We start from the raw sequence: 16,002 nt of genomic DNA on the forward strand, positions 1-16,002 counted from the left end.
CTAGCGTATTTGCGCCATGTAATATGTGGTTGGCCATCTTGGCAAGAGAGCTAAGTACTTTGAGGCGTACATGGGTCTGTGGGAGGATTCACTGTAGCATTTTCACTTCTGCTAATTTCACTTCCTAATGTGAATTAATGCGGGGTGGAAGGATGACTTGCTAAGCAGGTGGAAAGTACTCTTTTGCCTTCCTTACGCCAACAGATTGCCATTGATATTTTTTTAAGTGAGAAGGATACATCCTATATTAAAACTGGCCCATTTTCTATAATGATAACCCTTCAACCCCAACAGGACTTGCTTTGGTGGAAGTTGGTCAGAGAACTGTTTAGGTGGATACTGCTGCTGCTGCTATGGATTTAGAGGATTAGGGTTATATGATTCAGCTCTGTCCTGTCCTGCCCTGGGCAGCCTGAGCTAGTGCGATCTCATCACTTCTCACAAGCTAAGCAGAGTCAGCCTTGGTTAGTATAGTAGTTGGTTGGGAAGTAAAGGGTTGATCTGCAGAGACAAGGAATGGCAAACGACCTCTGAACATTTTGTCTTGAAAACACCAAGATCACCATATGTTGGCTGTGACTTGACCCAACCTCCCAAAATTAAATCCTATTCAAATTAGGCCTAATATTCAGTTCATGCTTGATTAGAAGAGAGGTTAAATGAACCAGCTGATGTTTTAGCCCCATACATCCTTAGACTGCAATTAGGCAGTGCTTGTCCTATAGTCGTCTCTGGTACACCCTACTGCTTGAAGCTCACTTGGCATGTACTTTGCTTTCTTTTAAGAACCAAGCCAAAAAGCTGGGAAGACCCTGGTTTTTGTTTTAATCTTCCCAGCTTTTTAATTGTCTATCTCTGTTTTACACCAAGTTTGTATGGCTTATTTTTAATGGCTTATTGTCATTCTTTTAAACCACTTTGAGCAGAACTCTGAAGTAGCAGCATAGAAAAATTCTAAATAAATAAACTCTCCTGAACAGAAGATGTGAGCTGTTCTTTCATAGACAATCGAGGTAACACATTTGTTTGCCTTGGAGGTAGGGATAGAAAGAGAAAGAGTTGCTATGGGTACATTAGTGTGCTAGGATTCTAATACTGAACTGGAAGAAAATGTACCCATTATTTGGGAGAAACTTCATTCAATTCCAAAGACAAGCAAGAAAACCTGGGATACAATGATATAAGCCCCTCCCCCTCCAACTGAGTAAGATTAAAATTAGTTTGGGGGAATCAAGACAAATAAACAAGGTGATGCAGTTTTATTTTCTCTCCCTTTGATTTAGTGGTGGTTCTACTCTTCAGACCATGATCATAGAGTTGCCTCCATCCACCATTCAACTTTGGTAGTTGTTGCCTACCAACATTCAAGTTCATTTTTTTAATTGTCTGCCTGTGATTCTTGGCTGGACTCTTCTTTTAAAGTAATCAAAAGTGGTTTTTGTAATCCTGAAGACATATATCTACATTATCACAGTTTATGTTACTCCTTTTGTTTCTCCTTCCCCCTCCTCTGACCTTTTCACCCAACTGGTTGTATTCATTTTGGGTTTTTGGGTGCTTCCTTGTTTCTGTTACTTCATTAATTTTAGATTCTCAGTTTCTCTTCCTTGGACCCAGCTTCATCCCCAGATTACTCAATATGGTAGCCCCCCTCATTCCCTCCATGATCTTTTCCACAGATACCTGGTCTGTTGACTATGCTGTCACACTTGATTCTCTCACCCTGAGGTCTCTTATTTCTTACTACATTACTCCGCATCTTTGGATGTTTCCTTATTGACACTTGGTCTATGCCAGGGCTGTCTGCTGAATAAATCTGGCACAAAACAGTGGATTTTTCTATTTAAAACTCCCTCTTATATCCATCATGCACAAATTTTGCTGACAAAAGTAGACATCAAGGTACATTTCTACCATTGTCAATTGTATATCTATATAAAGAATGTGGATAAAATGAGTATAATGCTGGACAGGATCTTTTCAAGTTCTTTTACCTATATATGAGAGATGGTACCTGCAGATATGTGCAAAATCTGTGCTCTGTTCTAGCATGTCCATGGGTCGGTGGCTCATTATGAGCATATACTACTGTGTTGGGTTTCTGCTGTGCCTTGATTCTTTGTCAATTCAACTTTGTCCCTATTCAGTGTTTCCAAGGCTGTATTCCAAACTTGATGGTAAAGAATATTAATGGATTGAAAAACTAATTTCCACACTGCCCGCTCCCACCCGCAATGCTGCAATCAGTAAACGTCAACTGCTGGCTTGAAAGATTTGCCTTGTATGATTTCCTTCCTCCCATTTCCTTTCTTCTCAACTCCTTCTCATTTTCAAGTGACTTGCAAATGCACAACTGCTGAGCTCAAGGGGTGAAACAGCTTGCAACTCACTCTGTGATCCATGTGACTGCCATTTCCGTTAGTTAGTTCCTTCCGCAAGTTCTAAATTAATCTGGTGCTAAGTGAGAGCAAACAGCTAATGTTGTGTTTGTGTGTGGGGGTGACAGATAAACGGTGAGATTGGAGGACAATTGGTGATACAGAATGAGCCTCCCAGAGCTGAGCACGTTGTTCCGAACGGTGAGTACCAGTCCCAGAATTTGATCCCATTTTTTGCATTGCAGATTGGCTGATTTTAACTGAAGGGAACTGCCGCTTTTTCACTCTGAACATGTAAAGTGCAAAGGATAACCTTAGTTTAGTGCATATTTAAGTTCGCAGAGCATATGTATTGGTTCCATGCTGTATGATTCTTGGAGTACATGACATAAAGGTAAAGGTATCCCCTGTGCAAGCACTGGGTCATGTCTGACCCTTGGGGTGACGCCCTCTAGCGTTTTCATGGCAGACTCAATACGGAGTGGTTTGCCAGTGCCTTCCCCAGTCATTACCGTTTACCCCCCAGCAAGCTGGGTACTCATTTTACCGACCTCGGAAGGATGGAAGGCTGAGTCAACCTTGAGCCAGCTGCTGGGATTGAACTCCCAGCCTCATGGGCAGAGCTTTCAGACAACATTTCTGCTGCCTTACCACTCTGCGCCACAATAGGATGCTGTAAAATAGAAAGCTGGCTTTAAATTATGTTCAGGTGAGAGACCATGCAGAGCTAACGCTTGTTACCGTCAGCAATAGTCTATTCTTGCACTGAAGGATACAATGAATTCATCAGCTCCTTCTTGGAATACTTCAAGAGCCAGGTGAGAAGGCAGGTGATGGATAAAACGTACAGGACAGAGGGCAAAGGGAAGGAGGGACAGATCAGAGCAGGATCTCAGAGTGGGTAGTTTTGCTAGTCAGTCTCCAAAGGATCTCCTAATTCTTCATCCGGTAGTCCTTTAAACATCACTGTTCAGTAATATTTTTAAAAGTATGGAATACATCAAATATTGACAAGAACTTCCCCAATCCCTGCTCTTCAACATTTTTTAAAAATTTGATCACAAAATCAATATCTGGTGGTTCAACTCAAGAGAAGCGTTGGTTTTTATGCTGTTTTTCACTGCCCAAAGGATTCTCAAAGCGGCTTACAATCATCTTCCCTTTCCTCTCCCCACAACAGACACCCTGTGAGGTAGGTGAGGCTGAGAGAGCCCTGATATCACTGCTCGGTCAGAACAGCTCCATCAGTGCTGTGGCAAGCCCAAGGTCACCCAGCTGCCTGCATGTGGCGGAGGAGTGGGGAATCAAACCCGGCTTGCCAGATTAGAAGCCACCATTCTGAACCACTACACCACGCTGGCTTTTGCAGAACAGAGTGTGCTCAAGCAAGAGTAAGAACCACACTGCATGTGATGTGGAAGAGCTGTAACAAGATTTTACGCCAATTTTGCCTTTAGTGAAAATGTAGCTGCTGGTTTGACAGGAGTATGAATATTCATGTGTGTATTTGATTTCCTATGTGACCTTAAATATCTGCGTAGTGTACCTCTAGAATGCCAGTGTGAAAAGCATATGCACTCCGTTCATGGCTCAGCTTAATGTAGTGTTTGCAGTAGGTGCAAGTTAAATGGCTTCGTATAAGGTTTTATGTTTTCTAGCATTTTGAGATAATAAGCTGTAAACTACTCCCCCCAAGAAAGATTGGGACTTTTGAACACATTTCCCACCCCTACCTCTATGTCTTTCTTTGCAGGAGTCCTGCAGTTGAAATGGCATTAATAGCCTTGAACATCTTCCTGTGTGTAGTTTTCCTATATACAGCATGGGGAAGCAAGCCTCCAGCCGATCAGAGCCGCTGCAAACTAGTGAGTCTTTTGGAAACCTTAAACATATTGTTTCTCATCTCCACAGGTCTTTATTTAAGTATCTATAGAGATAGATTCGACATGAAAATTATAACATTTTAAATCCATATATCTAACAGATCCAAGTGTTACTGTCTGCCAGATTTCAGGAATCACTAGATTGTTCCAAGAATTGAACTATTCCACTTCTCTGTCCATTTTAGAAATGTTAAAGAATATGTTGCCAGTGTTTTCCTGTGACCTTGTTCTTGAAGGCTTTGGAAGGGGTTGTTGGATTCTATGTAGTTCTGCAGCACTCAAGTTATGCTCCACTGGAAAGCGTCAGCCCCTTGAAGATGTGGTACAAAAGGCCAGGAAAAGGCAGGAATCTGATATAGGCAGAGCCTTTCTTGTACCACAGACCTAGACAGTGATGGGTTGAATGTTCTTAAATACTCTTTAAGTATTTTTAAGGTTGTCATTTGGAGGAGGGCAGGATGCTCTTTCCCATTGGCTACAGAGGAAAGGACACGCAGTAATGGGTTTAAACTTCAAGTACAACGATATAGGCTAGATATCAGGAAGAAATTTTTCCCAGTCAGAGTAGTTCAGCAGTGGAATAGGCTGCCTAAGGAGGTGGTGAGCTCCCCCTCACTGGCAGTCTTCAAGCAAAGGTTGGATACACACTTTACTTGGATGCTTTAGGATGCTTAGGGCTGATCCTGCGTTGAGCAGGGGGTTGGACTAGATGGCCTGTATGGCCCCTTCCAACACTATGATTCTATGATTCACCCAAGAACATTCCCTATTCATCAACATTGGATTTAGGGGAGTGACTGCTTCCCTGTTTCCTTAACCATCTAAATCCAATTTGGGAAGAACTGCTGCTTTGTCTTCCCAGGATGTTTGAGAAAGTGGTCAATAATGTCCTGTTGATTTGTTGTTGTTATTAGGTGCAAAGTCGTGTCCAATCCATCGCGACCCCAAGGACAATGATCCTCCAGGCCTTTCTGTTCTCTACCATTCCCCGGAGTTCATTTAAGTTTACACCTACTGCTTCAGTGACTCCATCCAGCCACCTCATTCTCTGTTGTCCCCTTCTTCTTTTGCCCTCAATCGCTCCCAGCATTAGGCTCTTCTCCAGGGAGTCCTTCCTTCTCATGAGGTGGCCAAAGTATTTGAGTTTCATCTTCAGGATCTGGCCTTCTACGGAGCAGGCAGGGCTGATCTCCTCTAGGACTGACCGGTTTGTTCGCCTTGTAGTCCAAGGGACTCGCAAGAGTCTTCTCCAGCACCAGAGTTCAAAAGCCTCAATTCTTTGACGCTCGGCCTTCCTTATGGTCCAACTTTCACAGCCATACATTGCAAGTCCTGTTGATTAGCCCTCTTTTATGGCTCTGTTGAATAGGAGCCCCAGCCCCTACCTCCCACCTCTGCATACTGGACTGTCTGACAGCTATGGAGTTATTGCTATTGGGTCAGGGGTTCCAGAAGATGGAATAAGATGCAAAGGTAGCTATGAGCTCAAAGAGCTTGAGAAACAAGGATATAATCATATGAACTGGTGTAGTACAAGTGTTAGAGACTATGAAAAAAGGACTGAGCAGTCCCAGGTTCTAATCTTTACTCTGACATGAAGCTCACAGAGTGATTTTAGTATCTTTTGGCCTGATCGCCTGTGTTTGGCTGTTGTGTGAATAAAACGGAGGAGGGGTAGAAACCATGTGAGCTTCATAGAGGAAAGGTGGGATAATAAGGGATAGATTTCACAAAGGAATAGTGTCTCAAACTAACCAAGCAAAGCAAGCTAAATCCCAAATGTTGCAACATTACAGGTTATCCCGTGTGTTGAAGTAATTTCTCAGTAAGTTACTTAACGCATGATATTTCTTTAACTGTACATGGCTCATCTTCATATGGTGCGTGAAACTTGTACGGGGGGCTGCTTTACGGTGTGTTAAAGGTAAAGGTAAAGGTATCCCCTGTGCAAGCACCGAGTCATGTCTGACCCTTGGGGTGACGCCCTCTAGCGTTTTCATGGCAGACTCAATACGGGGTGGTTTGCCAGTGCCTTCCCCAGTCATTACTGATTACCCTCCAGCAAGCAAGCTGGGTACTCATTTTACCGACCTCGGAAGGATGGAAGGCTGAGTCAACCTTGAGCCAGCTGCTGGGATTGAACTCCCAGCCTCATGGGCAAAGTTTTCAGACAGCTGCCTTACCACTCTGCACCACAAGAGGCTCTTTAGGTAGCACAAAAAAACAGGCAGATTTTCAGTTTTCACCAAGGATGTACCATCTAACAGAGTTAATTCTCTCCACATGCAGCCTCCATATGCAGCCTCCTCCACGTGTAAGCAGCTGGGTAACGTTGGGTCAGTCACAGTTCTCTCAGAGCTCTCTCAGCCCCACCCACCTCACAGAATGTCTATTGTGGGGAAAGGAAGGGTAGAAAGTTCCTGTAACACTGTTTCTGCATATGTCAAGACTCAGGAGCCCTTTTCCAACTCGGGAGCCCTTTTCTAACATTCTAAAAATATACAGACTCATTGTGTGGAGGAATTTAGGGAACAAGCCTCTTTATTCTGATCTCTGTTTGCTGAGCAGCCAGATTTTGTATACAGAATGTAATCTGTAATCATTCCCTCAGATCATCTGTACAGAAGCTGCTAAGAATGTAATGAGGGGCACATTTTATGGAGAAAATCCTCCCTCACAATAACTGGAAGGGGGGAAGCATGTGTGGCAGGGTGGAAATGATCTGTCATTTAGAGTGGACACCCATGTTCTGAGGTGGCTCTATGATATAGTAACAGAGCCAAATCTGACTCTTTATATGGGGCTGTGATGGTATCGTATTGGCTACACTATAGTTCAATGCCTGGATTATGCAGTGATGGAGAAGAATCTCCCTCCTTTAAAACAAAAATAGAATTGTGCCAAAACAGTCACCAAAGGCAACAGCGAATAGGAACAAAATAGTGGGAAAAACAGTTCAAAATGAGAGAAAAGGAATTCCAGGTGGCCAAGCCCTTTGCTCTAGTGTGTTAAAATTCCTTACCTTTCTCATATTCATATCATACTTGCCTGGTAGGTTACTGATGATGCAATCCTACTCATGGTTACTTCAGTTTAAATCCATTGATTATAAAGGACTTAGACTGGAGTAACTCTGTATAGGATGGCCCAGTAATAGTCCCATTTATAGATGTTAGGGTTGAGGGGCAATGCCTTGTCCTAGGATACCTAACGAGGCTTTTTTTTGCAGTGTGTAGACATAAGCCTGAACAGTTTAAACACTTTGTCCCCTCTGCCCAGTACTGTTTGCAGTGGCTACAGATGCCTGTTCCACAGCTGATTTGTTTTTTGTTTTGTTTTTTTGCTGCAGGAAAAGAGAAGTGCCGATTGCAATGGGAGGTGGCTGGACTCTGTCCCAGCAGACTTGCCTGCTGAAACCGAGGAACTTCTTCTGGATGCCAACATTATACAGACTCTAAGGAATGCTTCTTTGGGACAATATCAATTCCTGCAGAGCCTCAGACTGTGCAAAAATGGGTTGGAGCTCATTGAACCTGGGGCCTTCCTTTCCTCCAGGAGTCTTAGTTTTCTCTTCCTGGCCAACAATGCTCTCTGCATGAACTATTCCACGACAGCAGCTGCTCTATGGTCTTTGCCTGCCTTGAGGAAACTGGACTTATCAGGAAACCAACTCACTGAGGAGATGGTAGCCACAATGATCCAGCGAATGCCCTCCTTAGAGTCTTTGTCTTTGGCCAGGAATGCTATTATGAGGCTGGACGACACTCATTTAAAAAACTTGTTCCATCTGCAGGAGCTGGATTTACAACAGAATTACATCTTTGAAATTGAGATTGGTGCCTTTGAAAGTTTAGACAGGCTGCAGTATCTTAATCTGGCCTACAACTACATGCCTTGCATTGTTGAGTTTGACCTGACTCAACTCCGGGTGCTCAATATCAGTAACAATCGCATTGAATGGTTCGTGGCTGCAAAGAATGATGCCATCTTTGAACTAGAAACACTAGATCTTTCCCACAACCGGCTCCTGTTCTTCCCACTGTTGCCCCGGCTAAATAAACTGCAAACTCTGCTGCTCACACACAATCAGATGAGTTTTTATGGCAAACTTTTCAATGATTCAGAGAGTACCCTGCAGCTGCAGCCACTGTATGGCAATTTCACCAATGTCACCACCATCAACCTTTGGGAGGAGATCAGCCATGATGCCCTCTCTTTCCTGAGCTTTCTAGACATGAGCTGGAATCAGCTCTGGTACTTGCCTGAAATATTTTTTGAAGGGATGGTTTCCTTAACTCACCTGAAACTCAATCACAACTGCTTAGACACACTGGTCATTCATGAGAGGGAAACACTAAATTCCCTCATCCATTTGGATCTCAGCTACAATCAGCTCATGGATCTACAGCTGAGCTTGAGTTCAGAAGTGGCTTTATCTAACCTCAGATGGTTAAATCTCAGCAACAACAGACTGCATGGCTTGCCAGGTGAATTTTTTACCCATACAGCAAAGATCACTACAATTGACCTCAGTCACAATCCAGTTGAGATTTGTGCCCTACGTGGAAGTAGCGCTGGCAGTACAGGTCCCAGCTGCATCAATATTAGAAATGCTGGCTCCTTGAGGAATCTCTACTTGGTTGGTTGTAGCCTCAAAGTTTTGGGCAGTCATGTCTTTAGGGATACCTCCTTAGTACAGTTAGACCTTTCTGACAATCCAAGTGCACTTGTGGGTGGTCTGGCACCTCTACAAACTGTGGCACCATCCCTGCAGGTGCTCTCTCTCAGGAACACTGGCCTGTCTGACACAAACATAAAAGTGGACTTTGATGCCTTTCAGAAGCTCAGAAACCTGGACCTGTCTGAAAATGAACTGGCCTGTTTCCCTGAGTCTTTAATAGGCTTGAGACTGAGCATTCTTGATCTCCGGAGAAATTGCCTGCACTCTCTACCTCAAATATTTGTGCAAAATCAGCTTGGGAAGAGTTTGCGTGTGATCTACCTCAGCCAGAATCCCTATGACTGCTGCAGCCTGCAGTGGTGGAATGCCCTTCACAGCCTCCGCACTGTATACATTGCAGACATGAATCAAATCACCTGCAATTACTCCTCCAGGTTAATCAGTGCAGCAAATCTACCAGAATCGATCGTCCAGAATTGCAGGTGGCTCACAGTAGATATGGTGCTGCTTTATCTAGTGCTGGCTCTTCCCACTTGCTTAGCTCTGCTGGTTGCCTTTGCCATCATTTTTCTGACTTTCAGGCAACAGATTCTGCAAATGGTGAAGAGCAGGTATACGACGTCCAGCCCATATTGATGAAAGAGGTGGGTGAGAGAAAAAAGCAACTGAGCCTGCGGAATGGGTCCAGCTAGTACCCTCCCATTGTGGTGATTCCAACCACTATGTGTGGAAATTTTTTGAAAGCAGCTACCTCTGTGGGTACAAACAGGTTGGAGGTCACTGACCCTCGAGAGGTTTGCCTGGCCTTGACCAGAGCCTCTTGGGTCCCGGCCCCTACCTGGTGAAAGAGCTCCCAGAAGAGCTGAGGGCCCTGCCGAAGCTCTTGCAGTTCCGCAGGGCCTTCAAGACAGAGCTCTTCTGCCAGCTGTTCGGTTGAGACCAGGTTGAGTAAGATCTGCCCCCTTCTCCAGTGCCTTTTGGTATCTTGGCATCCTGTCCTTATATCTTTTCTGGACATTTTTGATATCTGACAGTAATGTGATGGGTTGGTGGGTGGGTTGGGATGGTGTACTGTTTGTATTTTATTGTTATTCTGTTGTAAGCTGCCATGGGCCAGCAGTGCTGGGAGCGGCTGCATAGAAGTCCAACAAACAAACAAATAGAGGGAACAAAATACCTGCAATCTTGTGCACTGAGGGTATCGTATAACAGAAAACATTATACAGTATTTTATAATAGGAAAGCCTTTCCAAATAAGAAAGACCATACCAAGAGCCTTATGCTGAGAATTAATCATGATGAAGGGTGTATTAATAAACGCAGTTCTCAAGGAAATGTAGCTTCTTAGGTATTTTTATTCTAATGAGAAGATATTTCAATTTCTGGCCTTATGCAGCACTAATTGGAAGAGAATTAATGTTGGAGGGCGTTGAGGCATTTTCATGTTCTAAAGCCTCCGAGGCACTCTAGGCTTTTGTAGATCAACCTTGGAGGGGAAGGAAAAAGAGAAGAAATACAGGCTGCCACATACTGTTTGATGTTTTTAATTGTGTGCTTTTACTGAATATTTATGCATTCTGGTTTTATACCAGTGTGTTGTTGCACTGCACTGAGACCACATTGTCATGGGTGGTGGTATAGAAACTTTAAAAACAAAACAAAGAAATATTGCAATGAAGTTAAGAATGGAAACCACGTCCTATATACATGTCACAAAGCACTTGTGTCCCCAGTGTGTCCTCCCCAGACTCCTACTGACAGATGATCTCTTCCATGCTCCAAACAAATTTCTGTGATATTCAGGGACCATGGAATAGAGGGCTTAAGCCTCACCTGCTGGCCCTCATGCACCATTTCCCCAACTTGGAAGGACCCTGAGAAGATGCTTTGTGTGCTTGCTTATACCAATGGCCACATATAATTTTCTCCAATGGGTCAAATGGATTGTGGCATAAACTCTTGTCAAGTGGATGAAGAACATCCTCAGTAATCAGGTACACATAAAAATGGTAAACACTGAAGTCAAAAGGCAATGAAATGCAAAAGAGCAAAACTACATGTTGTGGCTACTATTTGACTGCCACAGGAACATGTAGCAAGACGCTACACAAAGAACTCCATTTAGAAATGTCTCGGGGGCCCAGTTTGGGTCAGGTTCATGGTGCAGGGGAAGGAGGAGTTCCTGCCTGTTGCAATGCCATTTCTCTGACCTGAAATGGCCCCCAGGGTGTCATTTTTTCTCTGGGAGTGGTGGGAAATAAATCTAAATAATAATAATATCAGGGCTCTCTCAGTCCCACCTACCTCACAGGGTGTCTGTTGTGGGGAGAGGGAAAGGAAGGTGATTGTAAGCCGCTTTTAGACTCCTTTGGGCAATGAAAAACAGCATAAAAACCAACTCTTCTTCTCTAGAGTTGAACCACCAGATATTGATTTTGTGAAGCCGCTTTGAGACTCCTTCAGGTAGAGAAAAGTGGCATATAAAAACCAACTCTTCTTCTAAATCAAGAACAGTATAGCATAGGCAAACTCTGACACAATAAAGATGCAGATAGCATGGGGCTGCTTGCTCATTGGTACTTTTTTCCATAGTTTGAATGGAAAGAAATTCTATCGAAGAGGAGGTGAGTCTCATGTTGCTATGTTAGCAGTTCATCTTTGCAAAGATCTAAGGTTATGATAACTGAACATACAAACTTGAGTGGCTGTGATACCTGTATCAACAGTGGAAAATGGCAGGTAAGGAAGAAGCCTGCAGGTTCAGGATCTTTTGAAAACAAATTTCTAAATCTCCCTATGGAAGGGGAAAATATACATTAAAAATTGAGGCCAGTTTCTGTTCAAGTGTAAAAAGCTTGGGGGAGTTGAATTAAGAATCTTGCAGGCAGTATAACCGCCCATGTGACACCACAGTATGTTGAGCACACGCACACACATATATATATATTAATTCATTCATTAGGACAAAATATTCCTGTATTGTAGCCATTTGTGTCATCTCATCTCATAAAGAAACATATAAGGCTAGGCATAAATGGAGCAACTGCTCCAATCTTATGTTATATAAACTGTGGGTTGCATATTATGTGGTTTTATTGGCATATTGGTGAGAGATCAACTGAATGCTCCATGCTACTTGATGTGGTGTACATATAAATTAAACAAGGAGGGAACTTCAAAAAAAATTTAAAATGAACAGAATTTGCCTAAGGGAAGAAGCAGAGGAGACATTGCAGTTGAGGCACATATGCAAGGAGATCCATGGTTGGTAAAGTTCCATTTTGATAAGAACCGCTGGTGAGGCGGTTGGGGCATAAGTTTTGTCTTACCAAGAAGATATCTCTTGAGACCTTCCTATGGAAGGAGGTGCCTCCGAATGAATATTTGATTGAGGAAGATGGTTGGTTCCCCCTCCCCTAATTATTTGATATTTTAATAAGGAACACAAAGGCCATTTTCAGTATTTTTATATTTTCCAGTTCTTCTTTAAAATGTATTTGGTGTTAGTAAATACCATCAGATTCCACATTAACATTTTCTCCCTGTGACTTAGTGCTTTCATGCCAGTAGCAAATTTCCCAGGCAGGAAGCAGAGCTATGGTTGTACTGAAAGCTGCTATTACCCTGCAAACAAACGACCTGCTCTATGTGGATCAGTCCTTACTGCTTGAAGCCTACCTATGGTAGAGGTTTGTGCAGGAAACCACATTCTGAAGAAACCATAGCCCATTATCTGCAATGTGTATGCATTCCGCAGAAGTCTGTGTGTGTGTGTGTGTGTGTAGGTAATTTCAATTCTGAAAGATGGGCCAGCCCACAATCCAGTTTGCAATAACCAATATGCTGTACAAGTGAAAGAAAACAAGATTCTTTGTGGTGCTCAGGTTTCATAAGTCTTATGCACTTTTGAATAAGTCCCACCTAAATAGATGTTCTCTTCCAGAACAATGTTGAGGGATGTACTAAAGAAGGCTGTTGCCTGGGCAATTTTACTCACTGACAATCCCCAAAGCGATCCTCTCTCCGATCCTATTTAAAATCTTCATGCACCCTCTTGTCCAGCTGGGGCGGAGATTTGGGCTGGGATGTCATCAATATACCGGTGACACCCAGCTCTTCCTCCTGATGGATAGACATCCTGATTCACCCCTGGAAGCCTTAGCCAGATGCCTGGAAGCTGTGACAGGATGGCTCAAGAATGAACATCTGAAGCTCAGCCCTTCAAAGACAGAGGTCCTATGGCTGGGCAAGATGGTGAGGAAGCACAACTGCCCATCTGGGATGGGGTACAACTATCTGTGATTCACTCCTCCAGGAGCCTGGGAATGATCCTGGATGCCCCTTCTCTGTGGAGGCACAGATCACAGGAGTAGCATGGTTGGTGTTTTACCACCTGTGCCAAGCCAAACTACTAGCACCCTACTTGGCACCAGAACGCCTAGTCACAGTGAATTGTGTGACAGTCACCTCTAGGCTGAATTTCTGGAACTCGCTCTATGCGAGCCTACCCTTATCCCTGATCCGGAAGCTACAACTGGTTCTGAATACAGTGGCCAGGGTTTTCACTGGAACATCATGGAGGATCCAACTGTACTCCAACAACTGCACTGTCTACCAGTTGAATCCCAGATCAGGCTTAAGGTCTTGGTAATCACCTTCAAGGCCATACACGGATTGGGCCCTGTGTACCTGAGGGACTGCCTTCCTGCCTATGCCCCTCACTGCCCTCAGCCAACACCAACCAGCTGGCGATCCCTGGCACCAAGGAAGCATGTTTGACTTCAGCCAGGGCCAGGTCATTCTTTGTCATAGCCTTCACTTGGTGGAATGAGCACCCTGAAGAGATCTGGGCCCCTGCAAAGCTAGCAGTTTTCCAGAGCCTGCAAAATAGAGCTGCAAGGGGAGTGTGGTGTAATAAATAAATAAATAAATAAATAAATAAATAAATAAATAAATAAATAAGCTCTGCTTGGCCCATGCCACTGCAACTTCTTTGGGGTTGCCAACCTTCTGGTGGTTAATAAACAGAAAGAAATTCCAAGCTGGCGATGACTTTATTCAGAATGAGTTCCTAGGTATAAAACCTCATTTTCGTATTTTATTTCCTCAATAAACTTATTTCTGAATTGTTTTTTTCCCCCAGAGATACAAACAAGGTCTTCAACCCACTATCTAATTCTTATATTTTATATACCTTATATTTTATATTTTGTCATATAATTTGGGTCTGTTAGTATCAAATAAAAGTATCCATAAAAGTAACTATCTTATATCTTATATATAAAATATAAGAATTAGATAGTGGGTTGAAGACCTTGTTTGTATCCCTGGGGGAAAAAAAAACAATTCAGAGATAAGTTTATTGAGGAAGTAAAATACGAAAATGGTTTTATACCTAGGAACTCGTTCTGAATAAAGCTTTTTGCCATCGCCAGCTTGGAATTTCTTTCTGTTTATTCATCTTTGGCTGACAGGTTGTCTCTGCTTGTACCTTCTGGTGGTGGCTAGAGATCTCCCACTATTGCAACTTTATTTCCAGGTGACAGAGATCAGTTCACCAGGGGGAAAATGGCCATTTTGGAAGGTGAAAGGTAGACTGTATGGCATTATACATCACTTAAGTCTTTGCCCTCCTCAGGCTCTACCTCCAAAATCTCCAGATGTTTCCAACCCTGGAGGGGGCAACTCTAGACTTATTCTGTTTGCATGCAGGGTAAACAGTGAACAAATTCTCAGGCGTGTAAAAGTACCATCAGCAGGGATGTGGGAGAAGAAAAAAGACCAGTCTATAGCTGCAGAATCACCAAGATCATCTTAGGTTTTCAAAATCATATGACAGTGAGCCCGGTGCACTTCCTTGAGAAGTGGATTTTACAAAGAGAGCTACCAGCACATGACCATCCACCTATCTAGACTTGGCAAGGGAAGTCAAGTTCTTGCAAAGCACTGCTTTAAAACTGATACTGATTGCAAATCTCTTGCACTATTCTGTTCTTTAACACCCTGATCATTAGGTCCTAATTAGATTTCTTCTTTCCAGTTCCTCTGTTAACTCCTTACACCCCTCTGCAGTTTTGTATACCAGCAGATGGTCTAGTTTTCAGCAACCTGATAATATAGGGTGTCTAGAATACTATATAATGCTTAGAAATCAACTTTTTAAAAATCTTAGTAAGTCATTAGCAATGTATTTTAAATACCTTTCCTTCCAAATGTTGTGACTCTTACTGTCCCCAAACTGATTGGGTTGGTACAAGATGCCCTATTTTTCAGATATGCTTAAGTTTCTTCTGATGCTGTCGAGAGGAGCCAGAAATGACTGTGCCTCCTGTTCCTCATTGGGCAGATGTATTCGCTTCCTCTACCCTGTGTAGGAGCAGCAAAGATAACTGGTTCTCCTTTTGTTCGGGGAAAGGCGGCTTCTGTTCAGGATGTGGTTTTTGAGTATGGGTATCTGGTGCTACCCAGCAAAAAAACCAGTAGGGGTTTAGGAAGAAATAGGAATGAACTTTGCATTTATCTGATCAGAGTACACTAATCGAGAGAATGACATTAGTCATAGTGCAAGCTGTGAAAGAAACCTAGAAAAGCAGCCACGCCACCATTTGAAACCACATGTTTTCTGAGGCACACACATTCTCCAGGTATGGCTCATTGTGATCCAACAATTGATCTCCCAGGGTGGCTAGTGGGGACAGGTTTTTGGCAAGGATCTGGATCATTTGTCCTTCAGATGCCTTGCAGCCCTTCTCATGGTCACTTGAGGACAGTAACATCAAATGACAGTCCATAAGAAGACAGATTCAAGTGGATAGCCATGTGGGCCTTAAATCCAGTGGCACGTTTAAGACCACCAAGTTCTATTCAAGGTACAAGGTTTCAATTGCACACATGAAAACATAGCGAAGAAAATAAATATATCAAAATTGCCTCAATTCAAAAAGGATGCTGCTGTGTCCCCAAGTGCTTGAGATGGATGGAGCACATGGGCAGAGTTTCAGCTAATGGCTCTCAGCATCCCTCAATTAAAGATATGCCTGTCCATAACTCCCATTTTGAC

General features: G+C 43.2%; 1 protein-coding gene across 1 annotated transcript; it reads left to right on the forward strand.

The window, feature by feature from the left end:
- The first annotated feature begins 2,376 nt into the window (after nt 1–2,376).
- On the forward strand, nt 2,377–10,466 carry NRROS (negative regulator of reactive oxygen species). Its single transcript, XM_077349084.1, has 3 exons — nt 2,377–2,579; nt 4,132–4,243; nt 7,611–10,466. The coding sequence occupies exons 2-3, from the start codon at nt 4,148–4,150 to the stop codon at nt 9,576–9,578; spliced, it is 2,064 nt and encodes a 687-aa protein (XP_077205199.1). The 5' UTR covers nt 2,377–2,579; nt 4,132–4,147; the 3' UTR covers nt 9,579–10,466.
- Nucleotides 10,467–16,002: the final 5,536 nt, after the last annotated feature.

This window comes from Paroedura picta, chromosome 8 (genome assembly GCF_049243985.1).
Source record: "Paroedura picta isolate Pp20150507F chromosome 8, Ppicta_v3.0, whole genome shotgun sequence".
Taxonomy (NCBI): Eukaryota; Metazoa; Chordata; class Lepidosauria; order Squamata; family Gekkonidae; genus Paroedura; species Paroedura picta.

Excerpts from the sequence above, each read along its gene's own strand:
- NRROS (XM_077349084.1), top strand. The coding sequence starts at position 4,148 with ATGGCATTAATAGCCTTGAACATCTTCCTGTGTGTAGTTTTCCTATAT. Across the intron at positions 4,244-7,610 it reads ATCAGAGCCGCTGCAAACTA|GAAAAGAGAAGTGCCGATTG; the intron begins GTGAGTCTTTTG and ends TTTTTGCTGCAG.